Source organism: Gallus gallus, chromosome 3 (genome assembly GCF_016699485.2).
Source record: "Gallus gallus isolate bGalGal1 chromosome 3, bGalGal1.mat.broiler.GRCg7b, whole genome shotgun sequence".
Taxonomy (NCBI): domain Eukaryota; kingdom Metazoa; phylum Chordata; class Aves; order Galliformes; family Phasianidae; genus Gallus; species Gallus gallus.
In genome coordinates, this window is record NC_052534.1 from 2,135,203 (window position 1) to 2,149,840 (window position 14,638).

Consider the following 14,638-nt stretch of genomic DNA (forward strand, 5'->3'; position numbering starts at 1 on the left):
CTACAGGAAATGAATTTTTGCCAGATTAAGGATATTTTTTTATTAGGTAGGGCCATCACTGAAACAAGCCTAGATTGTAGGTTGGACCGCAGCTCTTTTGTGGATTCATACCAAGATTATGAGGTGTGGTACTACACAGCTAGAAGTCAGAAGAAGATGCTGAACTCTTGCCAAAAGCAGAGTACTTCTTCCTTTCATCCATGTGCTGTGTTTGAGCCTTTTCTGCTGTATCTTTCCTAAATGTGCTGCATTGTCCAGTCATTCTACTTGACGTGTGTAGTGCCACTGATTTCAGTAAAGCTACATGTGTGAAGCTTGCATGGTGTGGTTTGCTCCACAGACCTTTAGCAGCATTTCTTAATTTTAATAAATTTAGGTTAGTCTGGTTTAACGCTGTCCATTCTCCTTTGGTGTGGAAGTTAATGAAATAATGCTGAATAGCACGACCATCCTCTGTATAGGCATACTCTAGGCATTAGTCAGTGTGTTTGTCTGCCTCGTTTTTGTTTGTTTTTAATATTCTCGAGATGTAAGCCAGCATACGGTCAAGTCAGTGGTTACTCTCAAATAGACTTCAGAGGGAGCAGAATTAGACATTCATTAAAAATAACAACATTTTATTTTGTTTGGATGATTATCTTTTAGGCGTGAACAAAATATGTTTTGAAATTGATGAAAGCTGTGTGCATCTTTATACAAGCATGGAATTTAGCCTCTTTATTTTTAAGCGTGTCATCACAAGATGGAGTCACAGCTGTCTTGTTCTCCTTTTTTTTTCTCTGTTATGTTCTTCTCATCTGAGCAAAAATAGCCCAAGAGGAATCAATCTTGACTGAGCACTTCCTCTCTCAAAAATTGCAGGTTTTTGTAGTTTATGAAGTCATTTATAAGAACATGCAAATTAAGAGCCATGTGTTTTGCTGCAATACAAGGAACTGTATTGTTCCTTGTTTACAGTCCTGTTTAATGTCTTTATTGATGACCTGGACAAGATAATTGATTGCACCCTCAGTAAGTTTTCAGATTACATGCCTGGTTGTCCTCTCAACCAGGAGGACCCTATAAAGGGATCTGGACAGGCTGGATCGATGGGCTGAGGCCAGTTGTATGAGCTACAACAAGATCAAGTGCCAGGTCTTGCACTTTGGTCACAACAACCCCGGGTACCTGGCTTGTGTCAGCAGTAGTGCAGTCAGCAAGACTAAGAAGGTGATCGTCCCTCTGTACTGGCACTGGTGAGGCCACACCTCAAGTGCTGTGTTCAGTGTTGGACCCCTCATGGCAAGAAAGACATTGAGGCCCTGGAGCACATCTAGAGAAAGGACAACAAAGCTGGTGAGGGTTCTGGAGCACAAGTGTGATGGGGAGTGGCTGAGGGAACTGGGGTTGTTTGATGGGGAGAAGAAGGGGCTTAGAGAAGACCTCACTGCTCTCTACAGCCTGAAAAGAGATTGTAGCGAGGTGGAGGGTCAGCCTTTTCTCCTGTGTAACTAGTGAGAAGATGAGAGGGAATGTCCTCAAGTTATACCAGGGGAGATTCAGGTTGGATATTAGGAAACGTTTCTTCTCAGAAACGAGTGATGAGGAATTGGAACAGGCTGCCCAGGGAGGTGGTGGAGTCACCATCTCTGATGACATTAAGAAACTTATAAATGACATGTAGGGACATGGTTTAGTGATATGGTGATAGGTTGATAGTTAGACTTGATGGTCTTAGAGGTCTTTCCCAATCTTAATGATTCTGTGGTTCTATATCTTGAAATTTTTGGGACATTGTACCTTTCCTGTATAAAGCAGTCAAACAGATTTGATGGGAACTTAATTCCATTTTTAAGAGGTTTGAAATTTGACTACAGCTTAGGCTCTGCAGCTCAACAATGGCTATTAAAATTCACTAACACAAGCCATTAAGCCTGTGTGTCCCTGCAAGCTTGTTGCTTACTGGCACAACGTTTAAGCATGGATCAGAGTCATCTGAGCTGCTGGGAACAAATTAACATTAAACATCTGATAATCCCTCGTGCAAGCTGTAATCTAGAGAACATACTTCCCCCCCCTCCCCCCCCAAAGTCAGACTGTATCAAGAGGCAGTTAGGGTACAACGTGAGTTATGCTGAACTGTTTCATCAGTGTTGAGGTTCAGAGACCTCATCCTAACTACCTGGTAACTCATCCAAACATGAAGATATTCTCAAGTGTAGTTTTAACAGAAGTTTGCTGATAGTCACCATCAGGTGTGTTTTGGCCACCTTCTCCAACAGCCAGCTGGTGAACACCTGAAGGGAGAAATCACCAGAAACTACACCAAGAACAGGCTTGTCTGTAGGATCCTTGAGAGCAAATGCTGTGGAGTCAAATTATTAGAGCTTGAATATTAGTTTGAAGGGGGAAGATTAACAGAATGACAGGGAGTGAACCTCACAGATGCTGTGTCAGTACTGACTCAGAGGCTTTCTAGAGTAAGCTGCTTATGTTCAGTGTTCTGCCCCCAGTGAGGCAGCTATGGTTCCTATGTTCCCAGTGATACTTTACTCCTGTCATGGGATCCATGGTGTAGTTCAGGGCTGGGGGATGAGATGTGCTTCTGTCACAGTTCGTCACCATTTATGTCTAAAAGCACATAATTTAAAAAACTGTAGCACCAGAGAAAACTTGCTTTCTACAGATCCTGTTTTATTAAGTTAGTAGGTCAGCTAATGAAATACATGAAATTACAAAACTTCACTCTGCATATCTGGTAATAGAGTCAAACAGCAACCTGCAGAGTTCATGCTGACAGGACTTCCCTGTGTCCCAGCGTTTCAGAGACTACATACATAGTTGCTGCTTAGTTTTGAACTGACAGGTGTATTTGTCTTAAGACTGCTGCTTGTAAAACAGAAAGGTGATTTGATTTCTTTTTACTGTAGAGACTGAGAGAAGTGGAGATATTCAGAACACAAGAAAGACTAAAAATGCCAGTGGAAAGCGTTCTGAGCTCAGAGCATTAGTTGTTTCACGCTATCAAAAGGTGAAAGGAAGAAATCACTTGAGTGGGCACTGTGGAATCCCACTCGTGGCAGGGTGGAGACCAACCCAGTGATAAATGCGAAAGGTCAGAACATTGCAGTCTAATCACTGTAATGTGATCCACAGGCTTCTTATCGCAAACACGTAATTTTTTTATTCTTGCAAGAGGCCTTTGAAAGGGCTGGGGAGGGAGTGAACTTCAGAGGCTGTGATCCGCTGACTTGGTGCACATTCACTTTAGGCAATTGTAAAGAGCGTGCTATGTTGAACTGTTGCGTTGAACAATTTTGGAAAAGAGAACTGCTTCAAGTGATTTTAATTACTAGTGCTTCTACTTAAAAGAAATTACATCAGATTCTCATTTTGTACCATTGAATGTTAACATAATAGTTTAATGTTAGACCTTAAACAAAAGCATTGATTTCAGATACTGTTGATTTTTCCAGAGTTACCCATGAAGCTGGGAGTACGTTAAATGTTTGATGATGATATCCTAGGTCCTGTGTTTTGAAATTAAAATAAATGAACCCGTGAACAAAACTGATATGCTGAGCTGGGGTTATTTATTATTGTGTTTTAGACTGAAAGAAGTTTGTGAGGAAACAGATCGTTTCCAGCAAGGGCTTGCTTGTTGGATTAGAGAAATATAATCATAAAGACGCCACTAATCACTGTACCCAGGTTCAAAAGTGATACTGGTTTTGCTGGGAAGTGTAGATAGTATGTACTGTTTCTTGTCCCAAGAACTGGATTATTTTCCATCTCAGTTTCTAGAGGAAAATATTGGTTATCATGTAGCAGAAGTCTCTCACTGAAAATTTTTAGCTAGATCCTAGGACTTCTTTGTATTGAAGGATTTCTCTTCGATTTCTGTGCATAATGATATTCTCTTAAATATCATTATGCACAAGTAAGAGATGTGTCCAGAGAATGACTATAAATACATGAAACTGGTCTGGAAGGCAAGGTGAGGAAACTAGTAAGCAAGGAGGACCCAAGGAACAAGTCTATGACTAGGAGAAGAGGGTGAAGGTGGAGGTATCTTGATTGTTGTGACTGTCTGCTTTGTGGTATGTGGTCATCTTCCTGCTTCCAGCTGCAGCTGCTCAGGTGCAACTGAGCTGAGGCTCAGTTTGTCTCATCCAAACTCACCCATGGGATAATCTGGTTAAAGAACAAGCCTATGTAGAAACATGATAGTAGGGAGAAGGCTGACTTCTTAGAAGGGAAGTTTTTATTTTTTGCTTCAGATTTAGCCTTGTTTGATCAAGGAAAAGTGTTAAGGTCCTTTTTTTGTAGTATTTTTTGTGTACAAGGAATTTATTCATGCATAGTACTAGAGAATGCTATGGACATACTTCCTTTGCTTTGGCAACAAACAGAAATTTGGTAAATTCTTTTTACCGGTGTAGACATCACTAAAGTTAAAGAATTATTGTTGTTTTTGAAGACTATTTCTCAGTCTTGTATTTCCTTTTGCTATTTAGTGCCTGAAGAACAGCTGCACAACATCGATGAATATGATCTCAACGTTGTCCGCCTCTGTTTCCAAGCTTTCCTCCCTGATGAACATGGCAACTACACATTAGCTCTTCCTCCTTTGATTTCCAACCCAATCTATGACAACAGTAAGTAACAACTCAGTCAAATGTGTTCCCGCCCCACATTTCCCTCCCCTTCACTTTGAGATGAGAAACACCAGGACAGAAGTTTTGAGCTCTTCACTAGCCCTCTGGGGCACTTTGCTGGTTTGGGGCTGTTTGATACGTGCTTAACACATATTGGCAAGATAGTTGGCATGTCCCTAAGATGACCCCAGAATGAAGTGTTGGTAGGCTGGAGTAGAATTGTTTGTTCCTGCCACAGGCCAACTCACTGGTGCTTTCTTCACCCTTGTTCACATATACAGTGTGAATAATGACTGCAAGGACAAGCCTGCTTCTTGTGTATCAGGCAATTAAAATGGTAATGAGATAGATGGCTGCCATAAGATGGATGTGTTGTCCAAGGACATCACCTAGTCTGTTTCTCCTGGTGAGAAGTTTTGTCTTCAACTTGTGAGAGCTCTCTGACTGGCAGTTCTCAAGAGATATTTGCAGAGTTTCAATGATATGCTCATAACCATTATCATAGAGTGGCTTGGGTTGGAAGGAATCCCAAGGATCATCAAGCTCCAACCCCCCTGCAGCAGGCAGGGCCACCAACCTCCACATTTAATACTAGACCAGCCTGCCCAGGGCCCCATCAAAACCTGGCCTTGAACACCTCCAGGATGGGGCATCCACAACCTCTCTAGGCAGCCTTTTCCAGCTCCTCGTCACTCTCTTGGTAAAGAACTTTCCACTGATATCCAACCTAAATATTCCCTCCTTCAACTTAAAACCATTTCCCCTTTTCCTGCTATTATCTACCCTTTCAAAGAGTTGGCTCCCCTCCTGTTTATAGGCTCCCTTTAGGTACTGGAAGGCTGCCATGAGGTTACTCCACAGCCTTCTCTTAGCTGAACAAGCCCAGCTCCTTCAGCCTGTCTTCAAAGGGGAGGTGCTCCAGCCCTCTGATCATCTTTGTGGCCCTCCTCTGGACCCTCTCCAACAGCTCCCTGTCTTTCTTGTATTGGGGGCCCCAGACCTGGACTCAGTACTCCAGAGGGGGCCTCACGAGGGCAGAGTAGAGGAGGACAGTCACCTCCCTGTCCCTGCTGGCCACCCCTCTTCTGATGGAGCCCAGGATACCATTTGCTTTCCGAGCTGCAAGAGCACACTGCTGGCTCATGTTCAGTTTTTCATCCACCAGGACCCCCAGGTCCTCCTCTGCAGGGCTGCTCTCAAGGACTGCTCCTCCCAGTCTGTATATATGCCTGGGATTCCTCCAGTCCAAGTGCAACACCTTGCACTTTGCTGTGTTGAACCTCCTTAGACTGATTCAGGCCCACCTTTCACATCTGTTGAGGTCCTTCTGAATGGCACCCCTTCCTTCCATTGTGTCAACCGCACCACTCAGCTTGGTGTCATCAGCAAACTTGCTGAGGGGTGCACTCAATTCCATCATCGATGTCACTGATAAAGATGTTAAAGAGCACTGGTCCCAAGACAGACCCCTGGGGGACACCGCTCGTTAGCAGCCTCCACCTCGACATAGAACCTTAATCACTACCCACTGTCTTATATTTTATGAAAATGTTTAATATGAACTCAGGCATTTTTTGTATTTCTAGAATTACCTAGAAGTTGAAATTGGCTGAGAACACTTGTAGTAATAATTTGGGTTGAGAAAGAGTTGATACACAAGATTTGCAGCTACATCTCAGATGCCATTTAGAAAAATGCCAAATCACGATTACTCGTCTATGTTGATTGACGTCATTCTTTGCTAAGCTGCTGAAATGGCAGCTGCGTGGAGGGGAAGCTTGGGTTTTAATGTGGGTATATGTGGGCAGATTCTGATTCACTGTAGGTATCTAAAATCCTCCATGTAACATAGCTGCAGTGTAAATAAAACAGTGCATAACTGTAACCACGAAATCACAAAAGTTATTCTGCTTTTGCCTGAAATGAGCAGAATTTCTTAAAAATTAAAAAAAGAAAAAAAGAAAAAGAAAGCCTTTGTAAATCAGCTCTGTCGTAGAATACTGAGTAAAGTCAGGTTACCACTTTAGATAAGTGATAAAAATGTACAGCACAATGGTCTTGGGAATCCTGTGTTATTATTTCAAGCTTTTGCAGCCCTACTTGGATCAGAAGCAAAAACATATTTAGAGCTTCTCTGAAAATCACGTTCAGATTTTAAATGCAGTCTTTTCTTTGTTTTCTAATACCAGTCTCCATGTGCTTTGGGTAGCAGGCATAAATAAGAATAATCTGAATGTAATGTGGAAGCAGTGATGTTAGCAGAGACTGAAAGTTTACAAAATCCAGTATGACGGGCAGTTTCTGTTTTCAGTCGTTTTATAATGTTAACTGCTTTTAAACAAAAATTTCCCAAGTTGTCTGTCGTGCCACCCTCAAAACTCTTGAGAAGAGTTATAGAAAGCAGCTTACTGTTTCTGAGAAATTGGGAAGAGCATGTTCTCCTGCTGTTGTTGAAAGTGGCAGGGTTTGCCTGTGAGAAGTTTGTTCTTCCATGTACTTGTTGCTGAGGACATGCTGTCTGAGGGTAAGGAACAGAAACTGAGCAGAGCTGAAGAGATGGGGAGGCGGGGTTGGGAGCAGTGTGGCACAAGTGGCCCCATAGCTAGCTTCCTTCTGGGGCTCCCACCTACCTCACTGCTCCTTCCCAGCACTCAGGCTGACTGCAGTGGGGCGTCTGCTGGTGTTAGGGTTTCTTTCCTTTTCCCTTGTAGACTCCACTACAAATAGTTAATAGAAAAACAAACAAAACAGCAAACCACAGGTTAGAACACCTTCCCTAAAATCTGTTACAAAGCATATTGTGCCGTTCAAGCACACAGAAGTGAAACCAAGGTAAAATTAAGCTTCTCCTTGCAATTCTTAATTTACTCTTCCTTTGAAAAATGAACAACTACGCAGTCATATGATCCTGTACTGCTTCTGGTATGGTTTTCTTTCCCCTCCCTTCGAAGTTTCTGATTCATACAGCGAATGAAGTGTCATGTAGTCATTGAGGCTGTAGCACCCACTTCTGTTGATGACAATGGTGTTAATAGTCCAGGCACTAACTATGTCCCTGGGGTCTGGCCCAAGGTTACCAGGAGCTCTGTTCTGAACACAGCCTGTGTGATGCTGCAGGTTACCTACACAGTGCCATGTAAGGTCAGGCAAGGATCGACTTAAACTGACCTTCCAAAGTAGATTTTCCATTTTTTGGGTGTGACTCCTTGAGTTCTGTGTTTCATCTCTGCGTGTGGAGCAGGGAGCCAGATAGGGCCTACCTTGTAGTGTCGGCTGAAGGGCATTTAGGTACATCTGGAGTTGGGGGTCTTGATGTAATGAAACCGGAGAACGTGGCAGGACAGTGTAATTTCATTCTGTTGGGATTAGAGAGTAGGGAATGATGCAGCAAATAAAGAGCATGGTCACTTGTGGTAGCAGAGAAATGGACATCGGTTACTTTGTATGTTAAATGGATGGGAGGTCTTAAGAGATGGGTATGTGTTAATATACTTGAAAGCATGAACAGAACATATACGCACAGGAAGTGAACTTGAAGGTCTAGAGAGTTCTTCCACTCTGCCTTTTTTGATTTTTTTTCTCCTTTGTTTTAACACTTGTGAATCATTACATTGTGACATTAGTGCCCTTTTAAATAGTGACACCACCCACGAAATGGTGAGGGACCTGTTCTTCCTTGCTTCAGTTTTCTGTCTGCATTTACCCTGCAGACTGCTGTTGTTGAACTGAGCCAGACATGGGAGTTGTACTGGTCCGGGCTTGGGTGTAGCCACCAGGCTGTTCAAGACACAGTGTGCAAACTTTGATTGTGTTTTATTTATTGCATTCTACAGTGCTATCAGAGGCTGTGCAGAGGGCAGCACTCTGGCGAGAACTATGCTGTGAGTGCTGCCCACACAGCCACAGTCTGGAGTTGAATTTTCAGCATTTTTGAGTGAAATTTGCTGCCCTAAGAGTGAAGGCCTGAATGTTAGGCTCCTAGACCTGTTTTCAACTGCCCAGATGGGGTAAGAGGGATGAGGTTTGATAGCCAGGCAAACCTATGAATAGATCTACAACTGGCACTTGAGGGGATTTTCTTGACTTGCTAGCCCAGCGTTTTCCAGAGAAGTGTGACTGCAACATTTAACCAATCACTCAGAAAACTGCTCTGAGTTCTGCAGCTTGAAGACAGGCAGCAGTGCTGAGCACAATTTTGTCATGTGGGAAAATATTTTGAGACTATTCTAGAACAGTTAGGGAGTGTCACATACCACCCATAAGAGGAAGGAAGGTGGTTCTTTACAAGGAGTGAGTGGCACAGCTGTGTTGGACTCTCTGTGTGAGATAAGTGATCAAGAGCAGTAAGAGTTGTGCTGCTTTGCTGACACCGTATTTGCGTGGAATATCAAGCCCTGCTGGGCTGACATTTTTGGTGTGGATTTCAGGGTGTGCCACGCTCCTCCAGCTGCTGTGTTCCCTTTACTCTCAGCACCTCCCTTTCAATAGTGACAAAGTTATAGTGATTATTTATGATCAAACTTGCCTGTTTGTTTCCAGGAGCTCCCAACACAGCAGAACTGAGAATTTGCCGTGTGAATAAGAACTGTGGAAGTGTAAAGGGAGGAGATGAAATTTTTCTTCTGTGTGATAAAGTTCAAAAAGGTAACCTTGGCTAGGACTTCCTCCCCTTACCCCAAATGGCTAACACTCCACTTTCTAGCTGGGGAACTGAAATTCTTCACTGTACTCCTATGTAAGTGGTCTGCTTTTAGCTGAGCAGAATCAATTTCAGGTTCAGGAGCTCTAAATACCTCCAAAAAATGCTCAGTGCCTTAAAGTCAAGCCATTTAATTTGCCTCTGAGTTCTGAGTCCGACTCCTTTCTTTGTTCCCCTTCTCACCTTTTCTGCTACACGTTTTCAGTTTTCTGCAGCTTAACAAGCATCTTCTGTTTCTAATGAACTAGATGACATAGAAGTCAGATTTGTCTTGGACAACTGGGAGGCAAAAGGCTCCTTCTCCCAAGCTGATGTTCATCGCCAGGTTGCAATTGTGTTCAGAACACCGCCATTCCTCAGAGACATCACAGAACCCATCACGGTGAAGATGCAGTTACGAAGACCTTCAGACCAGGAAGTCAGTGAACCAATGGATTTCAGATACCTACCAGATGAAAAGGGTATGGTTCCCATTAGCTGGGTTTCTTAAAGGTTATTTTCAGTGCAGAATTCTTGTTGACAATAAACAGTAACTTACTGAGTTAAAAAAATAATAATAATAATCTATACTATTATTACAGTGTAGATTTTGGTGTTTTTTCTAAAACTAACAGCAGCCAACTTGCTCTCTCTTTCAGTGAAAATATCAAGAGTTATTGTTAACAACACTACTTCAGTTTTTTAGAGTATTGCCATATCTCAAATATTTCTCTTTAAACACATTTTACTACAATATGGAGCTACTAGTCAAGTTTTATCAACTTCTTTTTACAAATTAGTTCCACGGGAATTTTAATTAACACAGTTTTTCGTCCCACTCCTTTCACTGTAGATCCATATGGTAACAAAGCAAAAAGGCAAAGATCAACGCTGGCCTGGCAAAAGCTCATACAGGACTGTGGTAAGGAAAATACTTATCCTTTTTTTTTGTCTGCGTGAACTTAACAGTTAAAACGAATCATTTTATTTAAAGACAAACATTCAAAGGAAACTCATGCTTTCTTCTTTCACAGGATCAGCTGTGACAGAGAGGCCAAAAGCAGCTCCAATCCCCACTGTCAACCCTGAAGGAAAGCTGATTAAGAAAGGTACATTTCTGCTTGTGTGTTCCAATCCAGCAGCAGTTGAAAGCAAGCAGCATCTATCTGCTGAGGGGAGAGGCTGGTGCTTTCAGGAGAGAGCACTGAAGTTACCAAGGCAGCAGCACCAGTCTCTCACTCCTCCTCAGCTGGAACTTTCTCTTTCCCCAGGAGAGCACTATAGTCCCTTCAACATAAAGATTAAATTTAAATGAAATCAAAATTGTATTAAAAGCCTCTTTAAGGATTACTTGCTTTAGTTGCTACTTAAAGGTAGCTTTAGTTAAGTACTGATTTTCTCTAGGTTCAGACACTTTCCTTCAAACATAAGGCTCAGTTCTTGGCCTCCCCATCTCTTTGCTTGGAACTTGTAACATTTTCTCAAGGTTTTCTTCCTGTGAGATGATAGTACTTTTGACTATACCAAGTAAACCTGCCATTCTTTGTTTAAACGTGGGCTGTTCCCATAGAAGGGGAATGAGGCATGTAGCTATCCAGAAGTACAGTGTACCTGGACAGCATGTAAGCAAGTGCTGGTCCACAGGTAATCACATTAAGCTAGCACTGGTTTTTCTTTTTTTCTTTTTTTTTTTAACCATTTGTAACTTAACATTTAAAAAAAAAAAAAAGGTACAAGAATGCAGTAATATCTTTCTTTTTCACAGAACCAAATATGTTTTCACCTACACTGATGCTGCCTGGGCTAGGAACGCTGACGAGCTCCAGCCAGATGTACCCTCCATGCAGCCAGATGCCCCACCAGCCTGCGCAGCTTGGCCCTGGAAAGCAGGACACACTCCCTTCCTGCTGGCAGCAGCTGTTCAGCTCCTCCCCTTCAGCCAGCAGCCTGCTCAGCATGCACCCGCACAACAGCTTCACAGCAGAAGTGCCTCAGCCCAGTGCTCAGGGCAGTAGCTCTCTCCCAGCTTTCCACGATAACCCACTGAACTGGCCTGATGAGAAGGATTCCAGTTTTTACAGGAATTTTGGCAGCACAAATGGGATGGGAGCAGCGATGGTGTCAGCTGCGGATATGCAGAGTGCTTCCAGTAACAGCATCGTCCATGCCACTCATCAGGCCAGTGCCACTGCTGCGAGCATCGTGAACATGGAGACCAATGACATGAACTGCACTAGTCTCAACTTTGAAAAGTATACTCAGGTGTTAAATGTAAGCAACCACAGGCAGCAGCTCCATCAGGCACCTGCAGCATGTCCACCTGTGGCAGCCCCTGGCAGCACTCCCTTCAGTTCACAACCAAATTTAGCTGATACAGCAGTTTACAACAGCTTTCTAGACCAAGAAGTTATAAGTGATTCAAGACTATCAACCAACCCTCTCCAGAACCATCAGAACAGCCTTACCCTTACAGATAACCAGTTCTATGACACCGATGGTGTCCACACTGATGAGCTCTATCAGTCTTTCCAGTTAGATACAAACATATTACAAAGCTATAACCATTGAGCCGGCACTAGGCTGAGGTAGGCACACAGAGCTTTACGAAGGAGTAACTCACCCTTCTGCTTTCTCTTTCAGAATGCTACTGTGTAAATCTCACGGTGTAACTTAAAGTTTTTTATATATATATATATTCGTCAGCCCCCAAACTGTTGCCCTTGAAGAAGCATTTGAGGTGTTGTACCTTCAAAGCTCTTAAACATTTTTATGGTGTTGGAAAAAGGAATTACTTAAAGCATTGGGAAGAAAAGCTGGTATCTTCAGAAGGGTCAAATTTTCAATAATTCACAGGGTTAATACTGTTTGGAAATAAAACATTTTGCTATGGAAATTAAATTAACATTTCAAAAGGACAAACTAGGAAAAAACTGCATGTGGGCACTCTAGTTCAGACTCACCTAACATTTATGTTTTATTCAACTTGCTTGAAAGATTTAGGTTTCTTACCCTCTTTCGCATAAAATATTTTTCTCCTAAAACAAAATCATGCATTGATTTTTTTTTTCTATATTTCACCGCATTCCATTTGCTTTCAAGGCAAATTTACTCTAAAGAAATTTAATGACTATGTCATTGTTAGATATGTTTTAAAGACCGGAAGGTTTGAGTTTTTAAATAGTCCAGCTCTCTTGTAAATGCATCACTGCACAAAAGAATGAGCAGAAAGTAAGGACTTCTCTGCACTTCATCCCAAGTGCACTATTTTAAATGATAAAACCCTGTTGCTTTAGGAATGGAGCATGCTGTTATTTCTCTGGAATTTGTTTTTTTTCTTTGTGTGTGTGTGTGTGTGTGTGTGTAGCCATGATGTGCATTTTATTTTGAACTGCAGAAATGTATTGAGCCGAAGCACCTACCTGGTCCTTCCTCAGATGGCCCAGCAGTTTCCTGCTATGCAAGTGACTGCTGAAGGGCTCAGGTCTGGCTCCCTAGCACCCCTCACAGGAGGAGGTGAAATGCAGCCCACTCCCAGTGCGTTGTATGAACAGTGTGAGGCTGTTCCAATCAGTGTCAATTAAAAACAGCCTCCAGTCCGCGGTATCAAGAACCAGAACTTCCTCTCTTCTGCTAGCTTCCCAGTCTCCACTCTGAGGCCTGAGGTGTGAGATGTCCAGTGACACCTCGCATAGGTATCTGGCTAGGTAAGGCACTCAAGTCTGCATTATAGGGCTTTGCTATTTTATTACTAATGTACGAAGCAACACAGCAAGAAACATACTGGTGTATTTATTTATACAGCTGGTTATTGTGGCAGATAAGGCTTAAGAACCTTATTTTTACTGTCTGGCTATCTAAAAATGCACCCTGGAAAAAAGCAATAAATAGCACACTTGGATACATAGGGAACAGAAACCGCAACCACAAGACAAAAAGCCACTTGAGATGTACAGTCATATACCAGATAGAAAGGAACTCCAAAAACCTCCGTGGTTTAAGGGAAAGCAGTAATTACTCAAATGCAGTAATTCACTGCATGCAGAGCAATGAGGTGCTGCAGCTGTAATGCATTATATCAATTACACGGGTCTGACAGAATGGGCTCTTCCACACTGTACAAATGAAGTCAGGAAAACTGTTCCCTGTAACCCCATGTACCCAACTCCACACAGCAGTTTTTCCTCACTTCTGCAGCACACCTTTCCAGAAGCATGAAAGAGATACAGAGAACGCTTGCAATGTGTCGTTTATTCAGTTCTTCCTTTTAAGTTCTCAATGTTTAAGTTTATTGAATGTAAACATTTTCTTTATAGAAGGCTCTTTATAGCACAATTTGTTTTTACAGTATAATTAAATATTTTCAAAATTCTGTTTTTCTTTGTAAACAAGTTGGTTTGGTAATTAAAGAACTGGTTATACTGAATCCTGAGCTTCTTCAGTCTTCTCGGCAACACTATAAGACATGTTAGAGAAGCCAGAGCAAGCAGAGGTGCTGGGCTTTGGGTCACTTACCCTGAGTCTTCTAGAATATTTTCTGTTCACAACTGCTGCTGGCCACAGTGTGGTAAGGAGTCCTCGGCCCTGGGCAGTTTGTTGTGGCACAGTAGCATGACTGTGATGGACAGAGGGGATAGAGGCACTCGTGCTCAGCCAAGGGTGTGCTACAGGCACTTCATGCAGCAGGGGGGTTGTTTTGTGTGAGCAGCTACTTGGAGAAATACAACAGCTTCATCCAGGTCCTTCTGGTACGAAGAAGGATGGTAAGGAACACTGCTTGGCTCTTAGATTTCAGCATTTACACATCATCTGCTAGAAAACATCTCACCTGTCTCACATTTACCACAAGAACAAAATTAAATCTTGCTTTTACTACTCTTAATAAATGTCCTAATGGAGTATTCACAAGTACGTATTTTACATTTAAAAATAAGATGAAGTGTCTCTGAACTATGACAGGAGCAGAAGTCCCAGTTAGCACCATTTCCCCTCAGGGACACCTCTTCTAATGTCTGTTGTGTCCAGCCTACATTTGTTTCCTTTTTATGGAACTTGTACATCATTTATGTCAAGAAATCTATCTATCACTATAGCCTGAAGTTCTCTATTCCTTCTGAAGCTTTTCATAATTCACAACAGTTCCTTTCTGGGCACAGATCCATATGAGACAACTACTTCTAGATTCAGTTCTCATAACAGCCCTATGACTGAAAGTGAGAGAATCTTGCTGTCTGAATCATGGCTCTTACGATTGTTGCATTTAAAAAATGGGAGCTTCTGAACAACTACTATGCTTCCTTATGTCACTGCGGACTAGGAAAACAAA

General features: G+C 42.4%; 1 protein-coding gene and 1 long non-coding RNA gene across 5 annotated transcripts in view; one reads left to right on the forward strand and one right to left on the reverse strand.

The window, feature by feature from the left end:
* REL (REL proto-oncogene, NF-kB subunit) overlaps positions 1-13,738 on the forward strand; it is a 34,087-nt gene extending 20,349 nt beyond the window's left edge. Inside the window, exons 5-10 of the mRNA NM_001167726.2 lie at positions 4,497-4,637; positions 9,177-9,281; positions 9,585-9,797; positions 10,169-10,237; positions 10,350-10,424; positions 11,081-13,738. Of these exons, the coding sequence (NP_001161198.2) occupies positions 4,497-4,637; positions 9,177-9,281; positions 9,585-9,797; positions 10,169-10,237; positions 10,350-10,424; positions 11,081-11,883 (1,406 nt within the window). The 3' untranslated portion in view covers positions 11,884-13,738. The remainder of the gene's footprint in view (positions 1-4,496; positions 4,638-9,176; positions 9,282-9,584; positions 9,798-10,168; positions 10,238-10,349; positions 10,425-11,080) is intronic.
* On the reverse strand, positions 6,936-9,657 carry LOC121110241. Of its 4 annotated transcripts, XR_005858415.1 has the most exons (4): positions 9,520-9,657; positions 7,806-7,993; positions 7,268-7,354; positions 6,936-7,155 (listed from the first exon to the last, which is right to left on the reverse strand). It is a non-coding gene; the product is annotated as an uncharacterized LOC121110241 (long non-coding RNA). The 4 variants fall into 4 exon arrangements; XR_005858413.1 differs by having other exon boundaries at positions 6,936-7,354; XR_005858414.1 differs by having other exon boundaries at positions 7,268-7,993.
* Positions 13,739-14,638: the final 900 nt, after the last annotated feature.